The sequence below is a fragment of the Gymnoscopelus microlampas genome (assembly GCF_963454915.1).
Source record: "Gymnoscopelus microlampas genome assembly, chromosome: 2".
NCBI lineage: Eukaryota > Metazoa > Chordata > Actinopteri > Myctophiformes > Myctophidae > Gymnoscopelus > Gymnoscopelus microlampas.
In genome coordinates this window covers 7204318-7216124 of record NC_139939.1, presented here as the reverse complement: position 1 = coordinate 7216124, position 11807 = coordinate 7204318, and the positions used below count along the sequence as shown (strand labels likewise).

At 41.1% G+C, this 11807-nt stretch overlaps 1 protein-coding gene across 1 annotated transcript in view; it reads left to right on the top strand.

The window, feature by feature from the left end:
* Nucleotides 1–1833: 1833 nt before the first annotated feature.
* LOC311053650 (extracellular calcium-sensing receptor-like) overlaps nucleotides 1834–11807 on the top strand; it is a gene marked incomplete at both ends in the record, with an annotated part of 14848 nt that continues 4874 nt past the window's right edge. Inside the window, 8 exons of the mRNA XM_084069294.1 lie at nucleotides 1834–1851; nucleotides 2444–2574; nucleotides 3301–3592; nucleotides 4566–4652; nucleotides 5696–5965; nucleotides 7244–7453; nucleotides 8151–8426; nucleotides 10946–11173. Of these exons, the coding sequence (XP_083925420.1) occupies nucleotides 1834–1851; nucleotides 2444–2574; nucleotides 3301–3592; nucleotides 4566–4652; nucleotides 5696–5965; nucleotides 7244–7453; nucleotides 8151–8426; nucleotides 10946–11173 (1512 nt within the window). The remainder of the gene's footprint in view (nucleotides 1852–2443; nucleotides 2575–3300; nucleotides 3593–4565; nucleotides 4653–5695; nucleotides 5966–7243; nucleotides 7454–8150; nucleotides 8427–10945; nucleotides 11174–11807) is intronic.

Here is an 11807-nt window from a genome sequence, read left to right as displayed (position 1 = left end):
TGGCCTCTTAGGGCCTGTGTTAATGAAAAACAACACTGTTTGTGTGTTTGTGGAGCTGCCTAGCAGGCAGATGACATCAGTCAGCTAAGGGACATTTTGTTGCTGTCAGGTGTAAACCTTGTATGTCCAAAACTATTACTTAAAAAATAAAGAAATAGTAAACGTAGCCGATCTACAAGCTCACAACGCGTCACATATGGTATTTTCACTACTTTAACGCGAGCAGCGTGACGTGCGACACTCTGGTATGATGAAGTAGGGCATTCATTTACGGGGGAAAAAAACACAAGTTGAAATATAGAGATACAAGGTTTCTGCCTGACAGCAACAATATGGGACACATCTGGTGAGTTGAAGATGCCTCGGGCTTTACTCTTGTTTTCCTTCACACCTCAGCAGTGGTGGAAAGCAGTGGTGGAAAGTAAATAAGTACATTTACTCAAGTACTGTATTTAAATGCAACCGGACCGGGAACGAAGCAAGTTGTGAATGCATGCCCCACCCGGTTATGCAATACCCCATGTAACCATTATCAGAGTACTCGTTGTATCCGTCTGTCTGCATCCCTTTCATGCCCATATACAGTATGGAGATCTCTGCATCTGTCTGTCTGCCTGTGTCCCGGCCTTTTATGCCCATTATGGAGATCTCTGAATCTCTCTGTATGTATGACTGCCTGCCTGCCTTCCTGCCTTTACATTACAGTCATTTAGCAGACACTTTTATCCAAAGCGACTTACAATAAGTGAATTCAACATGGGTAGGGAACGAAACTACTAATCACCAGAAGTCTTAAGTGCATTTTCTGCAAAAACAAGCAACCAAGAGTATACCTAGCGCTAAGGTAAAAGTGCAATATATCAGCTACCTACTTTCTTAAACTTTATGTCCATCAAGATCTCTAATGTCATCAGTATGTGCCCATAGTTACATATAAGGGCATATTGGTCAGATTGGCGGTGTTATGGACAACTGGATCTCTATGTGCCTATATTGGATGCCCCTCAGTGGCGTGCACATACATTTTGAGGGGCAGGTGCTCAAGTAAATTAAACTTTTTTTTGTTTACTTGGTCTGCTCTTTTTTCCCTCTACACCTATACCTCTTTGCCAAAAATGGCCGATCTACAAGCCCACACTTGTAGATCTGCTATTTTTGGCTAAAACTTTTTTTTAATTTTTTTTCAAAAGGGCACTTTTGGTCAAGAGGGCAAAGGGCAGGTGCTCTAGCACCACCTAGAGTATATCTGTGCACGTCCCTGATGCCCCTATATGGAGATCCCTGCAAGGCGTAGAGGTGGAGAGGGTGAAGGAGTTTAAATACCTAGGGTCAACTATTCAAAGTAAGAGAGGTGAAGAAGAGTGCAGGCAGGGTGGAATGGATGGAGGAAAGTGTCAGGAGTGATTTGGGACAGAAGGGTATCAGCAAGAGTTAGAGGGAAGATGTATAAGACAGTAGTGAGACCAGCCATTTCGTCAAGGTATGTTACCCCGTCGCACAACAAGGCATAAATCTGGTATAAAGTCAGAGCATGAGCGAATTTACCTGGAAAAAGTGAAGACACATCTCTCAAATGCCCCATAAATATATGCCCCCGAAAATATTTTTGATTATAATTGTTAGAGACATAGGCACAAGTTTCAAATCACCCAGGGCAGCCAACTAGTAATAGTCAGAAATGCGAATGAGTTTTGTTTGGTAATAAAGCTGCTTCTGAAATTGACTCAATGCAGAGGATAAATATCAAGTGACAATTAGCCCAACAACAACTAAAGGGGATTAAAGGGCAGATGGTCTGCAACAGAAGATACATTGACATGACTTTTAGACAGAATGCATGAGGCATACCTGGTGACAGCCTCTTCTATGTTTTTAACTGTTTTTCTGCATCATCTACATACAGTAGGTGGGCAGTTGCCAGTGTTGCCCTACTGAGATAGTGTGACTGACACATTATAGGGCACACACAATATTATTTTGATATGAAAGGATTCAGCCTCTGCCCAGATGGGTTGTGACAGATTCAGTGGTGTAAAGTAATTAAGTAGGCCTACATTTGCTCAAGTACTGTACTCAAGTACAATTTTATACTTCTACTCCACTACATCTCAAAGGTAAATATTGTGCTTTTACTCCACTATAACTTTCACTTGTAACAGAATATTTCTTACATTGCAGTATTGATACTTTTACTTTTACTAAAAAAAAAACCTTTTCCACCACTGGACAGATGACATAGTCAGTGTGGCACAGGGGATGGCATAGCACTCTGTATAAAATGTAGCAACTTGACAATGGATATGGATTTAGAAAGGGGAGGGGTGTTAGACAGAGGAGGACAGTCATGACGGCTTCTCTGCTTTCATACCTGTACTTGACCTTGATGTTGTTCTCTTCATTCTCTGCTTTGTCTTCCTCACCTTCCTCTTCTTGTGTGTTACAGGAACACTTTAATCTGAACAGAGTCTACAAGGCTGGGGACTTTGTTCTGGGTGGCCTGTTTGAGATCCACCTCTCCTCTGTCCACCCTGAGCTGTCTTTCACCTCCAAGCAACAGGAGCCCACTTGCTATCCGTGAGTATCACACATACACAGATATACAGTATAGACCCCCAATGCTGACTGCTGACGAAACGCAGCGCAAAATGCTTGCTTGCAAATACAATCCATGCAAGCAAGCAAGCATGGATTAACGTGATCATGTGGCCATGTCTGATTTCAGTCATTTGGATGCCATAGAAGCCAGCATGTCTTTTATGGAGGCATGTCGCGCACCGAAAATACCAGATCTACAACATACCCGACATAAATGAGACTCTTTGTGTCTCCTACCGGAACCGCTGCCGGTCATCAAATTATTGGCTTAGGAATGCAACAAAAACTAAAAAATATCCATGAGGGTGTCTAATCGATAGAAAAAAAATCATTTTGGGGGTGAACTATCTCTTTAAGAATGAAAGAGTATGTATAGCAATAGAATAAAGAATAGAATACATGTTCAAAAGCATCTTCCATGAACCCTAATGGTCTCAGATAAAAGCCTCATTCTGCGAATCTGGTTTGGCGTTTTTATAGAACGGCAAGAACACGTTTCGAAAGATAATAACCTAATCGTACATATCGATTCCTAAACAGATTAGGACTTGGCCTGACAAAATGTTTCAGTCATGAGATTTTATTTTTGCTTTATTCCATGAGAAAGACAATAGGTAAGTTGTTTTGATAGATTGTTCCATAGGATCAGATGATGTTGTACATTTCTACCAAGATAAATATTCAAGGTGGAATTATGTGTGTTAGATTTGACATCGACGGCTTCAGGTCCGCACAGACCATGGCTTTTGCCATTAATGAGATCAACAGCAACAGCAGCCTTCTGCCCAATGTGACCCTGGGGTATAGTCTCTATGATACCTGTGTGACGCTTGGAGTTGCGTTCCGTGCAGCGTTGTCGTTGCTCGGGAGAGAGAAGCGGTTTCAGTTGGATGAGAGATGTGTTGGGTCCCCTCCAGTGCTCGGGATTGTGGGTACTTCTACCTCAACAAGTTCTATTGCTATTGCTAGAATACTAGGTTTATACAGAGTGCCCCAGGTAAGTTTCCTACTTGAACCCCCTTTTTTTGACTTATTTTATGCTTAATTTAGTTTCTCTCCAAATCTAAAATGTGATAAATAAAGCATTTTGTCTTTTTACAGCTTGAAAAACATATCGGGTCACACTTTACTTGAGCATGCATATTCATACATGTAATTAATGTTGAATTAAGGACTAACTCATACATTCATTCATCATGAATCTATCAACTCAACATTAACTCCTGATCCTCACCATGAATGAATGGGGAAGTCACTATGACTGAACCAAGCGTAATATATCATTAGTTAAGGACGTCATTCCACAGCTCCACTTCTATGCCCAGGATGAGTGCTCATATATAGGCGGGTAGCAGTAGCGAGGAGGAGGATCGGTCTCTGGTGGTCGTAACAATGTCCCCTGCAAACAGAGAATATGAGCATAATATGAGAATATAACAGTATCCTGTGATATAATCACCCCCCTCTATCCTGAAAGCATGTGAACGGAATCACTAAATCAGTGTGGTATAAAGCAGCAGAAAAGCAACACTTTCATTTCAAATTGTAACCTTTGATTGACTGATGATAAAAACATAACAGTCAGTCTTTGCCGATTACAGAGAAATGTGAATTATGTTCTGCACAACTGTTACCATGTATGTTATATTATAACATTGTTGTAACCTCATTATGTGTTGATCATCACAATACATACATACAACACATGGACCTAACTGAGTACATCGTCTCTGTCGGGTGGAAACCTCATATGTCCAAAACTGTTACTTTTCAGGATTTAAATCCAAACATGGCAAATAGCAGATCTACAAGCTCGAAACGTGGCGCTTGCAGATGTGTGCCGCTGCATGTAGTATGTTCAAGTAGGGCATTCATTTGCGAAAAAACACAAAAAGTGAAAATATGGAGATGGAGAGGTTTCTGCCTGACAACAGCGATATCAGAGAAAATATGTCTTGTGTCTTTTGCAGGTCAGTTACTATGCCACCTGCTCCTGTCTGAGTGACCGGAACCAGTTCCTGTCCTTCTTTAGAACAATACCAAGTGACGCCTTCCAGGTAAACCTCTATAGACTATAGATCTGCCACTAGTGGTACAGTGGTTCTCAAACCTTTTTTCATGTCAAGGACCCCCAAACAATGTGTATTTGGCCATGGACCCCTGTCGGAAAATAGTTTGTGCCAGGGATAATTTGGTTTGTTAAAGGAGTAGTTCACCCAAAAAAACTTTTTTATTTTCTATCAATTACACACCCCATGAAGCCTTAAATTTAGGGGTGTGCCGATATATCGTCCCACGATATATCGCGATACGTTTTCGTGACGATATGTATCGTTTTGGGGGTAAAAAAAAAATCGTTTTTTTTTTTTTTTTTTTTACTTTTTTTTTTTTACAATCATTATAATCAGGCATGCAAACAGCCCCGAGGTGAAAAGGGTGACAACATATTTTTTTTGGGGGGGGTCAGGTGTCACACTATTGCCCTATTTGGATTGAAAACGGCTATTGTAGCTGAAAAGCTACAAGTTTGCATGTCTGAATAATGCAAAAACAGAATTATTTGTTTGCATTTACTTTTTTACTCCCCCATATATTTTCATAATAAAAAAAGTGTGTATCGTATCGAAATCGTATCGAAGTTGTGAGCCAAATATCGTATCGTATCGTTTGGTGAAATTAGTGTATCGGCACACCCCTACTTAAATTCATGGAGATTCTTATGTTTTTGTTCCCTTCCTGAGACAATAATTTGATCTGTTAGGAGACCCTTTGTGTCTCCTATTGACCGATGACCCGGTCATTACATTATTGGCTTAGGAATGCGACAAAAACACAAAAATCTCCATGAATTCAAGGCTTCATGGTGTAATTGATATAAAATAAGTAATTTATTGGGGGAACTACTCCTTTAAAATGTTTCCAAAATATTTCAAATTTATGGAATTGTTTCCAAGATAACAAAAAGCTGATCTACAAGCTAACAACATTTTATTTTGTTATGTTTAGTCCCCAGCAAAATGTGCTGGAATCTGTGTAGCTCACTGATTCACTATGTGTATAATCTAGCCTAAACACTTATCCCTCCATTCTATCCGATCAGGTGCGAGCTATGCTGCAGATAATGAGGCGGTTGGGGTGGACCTGGGTAGGAATGCTGTTGATCGATAATGACTATGGACACAACGCTGCCAGATCCTTGCGGTCTGAGCTGGCCCGGTCTGGTTCGGCCTGTCTGGCGTACGTGGAGGTCGTGCCCATGGACCACGACCCAGCGGAACTCCATAGGATTGTCTCTGTGATGAAGACGTCCACAGCTCGTGTGGTCATTGGATTTGCTTATCGGGGCCTCATGGTTAAACTCATGGAGGAGGTTGTGGGTTATCTATACAGTACATGTTAATTATGGGATTCATAATTTATAAGGAATACGAAATTAGCTATATTGAAGTGAATACATTATTTCAGAACAATATTTTTTTTTCAAATGCAATGCAATCCCTCTTTCTAGGTCAGGGATCTTCAACGTTTTCAGGCCAGGGACCCCCTAGCTGAGAGAGAGATGAAGCAGGGACCCCCCTCTATATAACTCTGGTCTGCTCTTTTTTTCCTCTACACCTATACTGTACCTCTTTGCCAAAAATAGCAGATCTACAAGCTCACAACGCCTCGCGCTGTGAGCCGTTGTGAGCTTGTAGATCTGCTATATTTTTGCCTAAAGTTCTTCTCAGAAAAGGGATGCTAGGGTTCAAGTGGTTAATGTAAAAAGAAAAATCCTATCCCACAAAGATTTGGCGGACCCCCTAGGGGTCCCGGACCCCCTGTTGAAGACCCCTGTTCTAGGTCAATTTAAGTGCTCAGCAATTGAGTATTTACTTTTTACAACTTTTTCTTATTTTGCTTTTGATCTCAGTACTTGTGTGCACGATAAGCATTCTCACATCTCACCGTTAAAACCAATTCTTAAAAACTCTGTCTGTGAGTTGTATAAACATTGAACCAATGAAAAGTATCACAAGATCTTGTGCCTAAATCAGGGGTCTTCAACGTTTTCAGGCCAAGGACCCCCTAGCTGAGAGAGAGATGAAGCAGGGACCCTAGTCTATAGTCTATATTGTATAAAATTGTGTTTCAGATTACTTAGTCTGCTCTTTTTTCCCCTCTACAATACCTCTTTGCCAAAAATAGCCGATCTACAAGCTCTCAACGCCTCGCAGCGCGAGGCGTTGTTTCAGATTACTTAGTGTTTCAGATTACTTAGTCTGCTCTTTTTTCCCCTCTACAACTATACCTCTTTGCCAAAAATAGCCGAGCTCTCAACGCCTCGCAGCGCGAGGCGTTGAGAGCTTGTAGATCTGCTATTTTCGGCTAATGTTCCCCTCAGAAAAGGAATTCTAGGGTTCAAGTGGTTAATGTAAAAAACTAAATCCTATCACACAAAGATTTGGCGGACCCCCTATAGTAGCTCTGAGGACCCCCTAGGGGTCCCGGACCCCCTGTTGAAGACCACTGGCCTAAATAACAACCACATTGATTGGATCCATTGGAACAAAGGTTCTTTTTTTTTGTTTTTCATTTCCTGAACGGTTTGCGTCCAACAGCAACGATATACAATATACAGTATAGTGATGTATTTTGTTCAACACAACAGGTGGTCAAGCAGAATGTGACAGGTCTGCAATGGATGGCCAGTGAGTCCTGGACGACATACACTGAACTCCAGTCTCCCATCTTCATGCCGTACCTGAGAGGCACCCTGGGTATCGCAGTCCGTCGTGGAGAGATACCAGGTCTCAAGGACTTCTTGTTGAAAATACATCCTGACAATGACCCTGACAACAACAGTCATGGGAATAGCATAGTGAGTCTTTTGTTTCATTTATTATCTAACCATTTTTAAACCCCATTATTATTATTATGGTCGAGCGGAGTACCTCAGGGCTCTATGCAAGTGTCTTTTCTGTTTTCTGTTATTTCTGTTTCAGTTATTGTTTTCTGCGAAAGCTTTCCCCACAATACGGATGCTGGGGTTTAAAGGTAGGGTAAGTGATTTCCTTTGGTTAAAATAAGTGTTAAATAGCTCTATATTCTGATAGTAATCATGGCTATGGAGTGTTTGTTCAGTAACAGGAGTCTCCATCTCTCTCCAGCTCTTTATTAAACAGAAAATGCATTTTCAGGGCGGGAGAACTCAGTCAGGATACAGATTAAACAAGTGGAATTGGAAGTGGTGACACAAATAAATGAGCAGACAAATACACTATAAATGTTTTAAAACAAAAGGTAGGCTACTCTCTCCTGATTGGCTGACATTTTGTCACCTGCCTGAAAATGTGTATTAAAGAGCTAGAGAGACATGGAGACTCCTGTTACTGAACAAACAATAGCCATGATTACTATCAGAATATAGAGACTTAACTTTTTAATATTTATTTTTTGTTTTAACCAAAACATATCACTTACCCTACCTTTAAGTGTATTAAGCTGCAATTTCACACTGATGTCTTTACTCAAACATTTACAAGCTTTATTTATGTTTCTTTACTGTGTTTCGTCAGGTGAGGCAGTTTTGGGAGCACACATTTCGGTGCAAATTTGCACCCCTTCCGTCAGAGTGGGTGGAAAATGGTGGAAGGGTGTGTACTGGACAAGAGGACCTAGGAACAGCAGCAAGCACACTGCTGGATGTGTCTAACCTCAGGATAGAGTACAATGTGTACAAGGCTGTGTACGCTCTGGCCCATGCCCTCAGTGACGTGTTGCAATGTGTGCCAGGAAGAGGGCCTTTCATTGGCAACAGCTGTGCCCGTTTGCAGACAATACAGCCATGGCAGGTGTTATATTAACCCATTCAATCCGGGAACGCATCTAAAATGTCTTCTAAAACAGTTTAAAAAAAAAAAATCGCACCCTGTGTGAAGGAAGCGGTGCCTTTGATGAGTGGCCTCCTGGTGGCGCTATAATAGGGCGGGGCGGGGCTTCAGCAATTAATGCTCGTCCCTATTGGTGATGTAGGTCCACATACCAAATTTGGACTTGGTGGCATGCTGCAAACTGGAGTTATAGCTGTTTAAAGCCAGTGGCCTCCTGGTGGCGCTATAATAGGGCGGGGCGGGGCTTCAGCAAGCAATGCTCGTCCCTATTGGTGGTCTAAGTCCACATACCAAATTTGGACTTGCTGGCATGCTGCGAACTGGAGTTATAGCTGTTTAAAGCCCGTGCTCAAACGGACATCTGTGCTGAAACGGACAAACGGACATACGGACGGACATAGTCAAATGTAGAGCGGCTGGCACCGCTAAAAAAAACGTTTGTTGCTATGTCAGTGGTGCTCAAACGTTTTCATGTCAAGGACCCCCAAAAATGATATGTGTTTGGCCGCGGACCCCCCATCTCAAAATATTTTGTTCCAGGGACCCCCAGAAGCAAAATTTTGGGGAAAAAAAAAAAAAAAATATATATATATATATATATATATATATATATATATATATATATATATATATATATATATATTATATATATATATATATATATATTATATATATATTAGAGGTGGGCATTTTTTTTTTTTTTTTTAATATAGATTAATCTATCTGCAATCCTGGAGTTAATCTAGATTAATCTAGATTAAAATGGCTCATTTGAAGTCTGCCGAAGGCATTCAAAATATGTGTGTTCTACCCAAATAATGACCAGAAGTAAGGCCTTGCTTTTTCTTTCCTCCTTACGTTTCTCAGGCCAGGTAGCCCATTACACCATGAGTCCATCAAATATTGCGATATCGATACGATATACGATACACATTACCGTTAAAATGTCATATTATATATTTTAAGTGTTGCAACGTCAAATAATTAAAAAAAAACCTGTAAATATCACTATTTAAGTGCTATTGGGTTCCCACACTTGTTATTTGATATTCTAAGTGTAGCAACATTGAAAACTAAGCATTCTTCAAAAAACTTCTATAACAAGTCAGTATCACTCTTAACTTTAAGTATCCTATTTTTTTGGTTCACACTTTTTATTTGATATTCTAAGTGTAGCAACAATGAAAACTGAGCATTCTTCTTCTTTAAAAAAAGCAAGTCAGTGCACTCTTATTTTGAATTTCTCTGACCTAAAGTAAAACGGGCCACACGCTCTTATTTTGAAGGCCAACCGTCCGGAATCAAGTGTTACTCTCGTTTGACTTGACGGACATAAGTGAAAGTGAAAGTCGCGGAAAATCACTGAGTTCAATAAAACGAACGTCAATCCGACGAATGGACATAAACAGTCAAGCTTTTCATACAGAAGGCTTTAGGCAGATTGTTACATTAAGGACATTCATTTTCAATGAGAGGCGAGCGACTGCAGCTCCTCTCACCCTGCGTTTTAACAGCGGGCGACGTCGCCCAAAAATATAATGAAAGTCTATGAGAGCCGGCGATCGGGCGAAGTGGGCGGGGGGGCGATGAAAGATGGATTTTCTTTATCTTTTTGGGCGATATCGCCCGGCATCGCCCGGAGTTGCCCGCTGTTAAAACGCAGGGTAACCCTGCGTTTTAACAGCGGGCAACTCCGGGCGACTTTCATTATATTTTTGGGCGACGTCGCCCAGAGTTGCCCGCTGTTAAAACGCAGGGTAACTCAGCAGGTAGGAGGAGCAGTCTGACATACGCATGTATGCTCGTCACACAAACACATCGCTCGCGCGCGCACACACCCACACCCACACACACTTTCAACAAGTTGAAATCAACGCTACATGCAGAGTTTGTATAATGTATTTAATTATTAGTGGATGTATAGTCTGGCAGTAAATGTCCATTCATCGTTGTTTGGAGTGCTAACTTGGATACTTCTTTGTTGAAAAGTTAAAGCTCTATATTGTGATAGTTATCATTTTATAGAGCGGCGGTTCCCAACCTTTTGGGATCAGCCAGGGGCTCACTTGAAAATCTCGAAAGCCGAGCCCACCCGTCAGCCCACTTACCACGGCAGCCATTCCACTGCCATGTTAAGTGGTCAGATGGGTGGGCCGCACACATTTTCAGAGCATGTTTATTTGAATGATCACTGAATCTATAAATCTATCTAACTAACATACTTTAATTTATCGGTATCACAATGAAAACTCACTTTGTAAAGATGAGTTTTCCATGACTTTATATACATTTTATTAAATATTTAATGTTATATTAGCAATAAAATCTTTGTGTTTTGCCAATTATTTGGGGGCCCACTTGCAATATCCTCATGGCCCACCAGTGGGCCCCCGCCGCACAGGTTGGGAACAGCTGCTATAGTGCATATCGTACACAGTATTTATTTATTTTTCATAATTTTCCTCATCTCAAAATTCCAGCTTGTCCATTACATGGAAAAGGTCAACTTCACCACGTCATTTGGCGATGATGTATCATTTGATGAGAACGGTGATCCTTTACCGATCTATGATGTCATGAACTGGGCGTGGCTCCCTGATGGAAGCGTGAAGGTTCACAACGTGGGTGTGGTCAAGAAGTCAGCCTCCGGAGATGAACAACTCATCCTGGATGAAGACAGAATCTTCTGGAGCTTTGAATCCACAAAGGTCACTTTCTAAAGTAACTAATGTAGAGTTCATGATAAATGGTGCATTTATATAGCGCTTTTATCCAAATCGCTTTACATAGATTGTGCATTACATTCACCCATTCATACACCGATGGTGGAGGAAACCATGCAAGGCACCAACCTGCTCATCGGGAACAAAGGGGTTCAATGTCTTGCTCAAGGACACTTCGAAACTAACTCTGAGGGAAAGTTCACTCTACCCGGCCACTCTACCCCCCACTGCTGGAAATTACATTCACATGATGTGAATCTAATTTCGTTTAGACCAGTGGTTCCCAAACTGGGGGTCCCTAAATAATTTTTCGAGGTCCCCAGATGATTAGCTTAGTGTGCAACATTTGTGCTCACTCAACAGTAAACAAAAAACAAAATACAGTATAAGTACACAGGGTATCTGCACATTTCTGTTTCACGTTTCTAAAGTGACAATTTAAGGACTTTTTAATACCAAATTGACAAATATTACCTAAGAAAGAGGATTGTGAAAATAGCCAATCTACAAGCTCACTACGCCTCGCGGTGCAAGGCGTAGTGAGCTTGTAGCTATTTTCTCAAAATGTATCTGTGGAACCAAGTCAAACTAAATGTAATGCCAACAATTCACAGTGCTT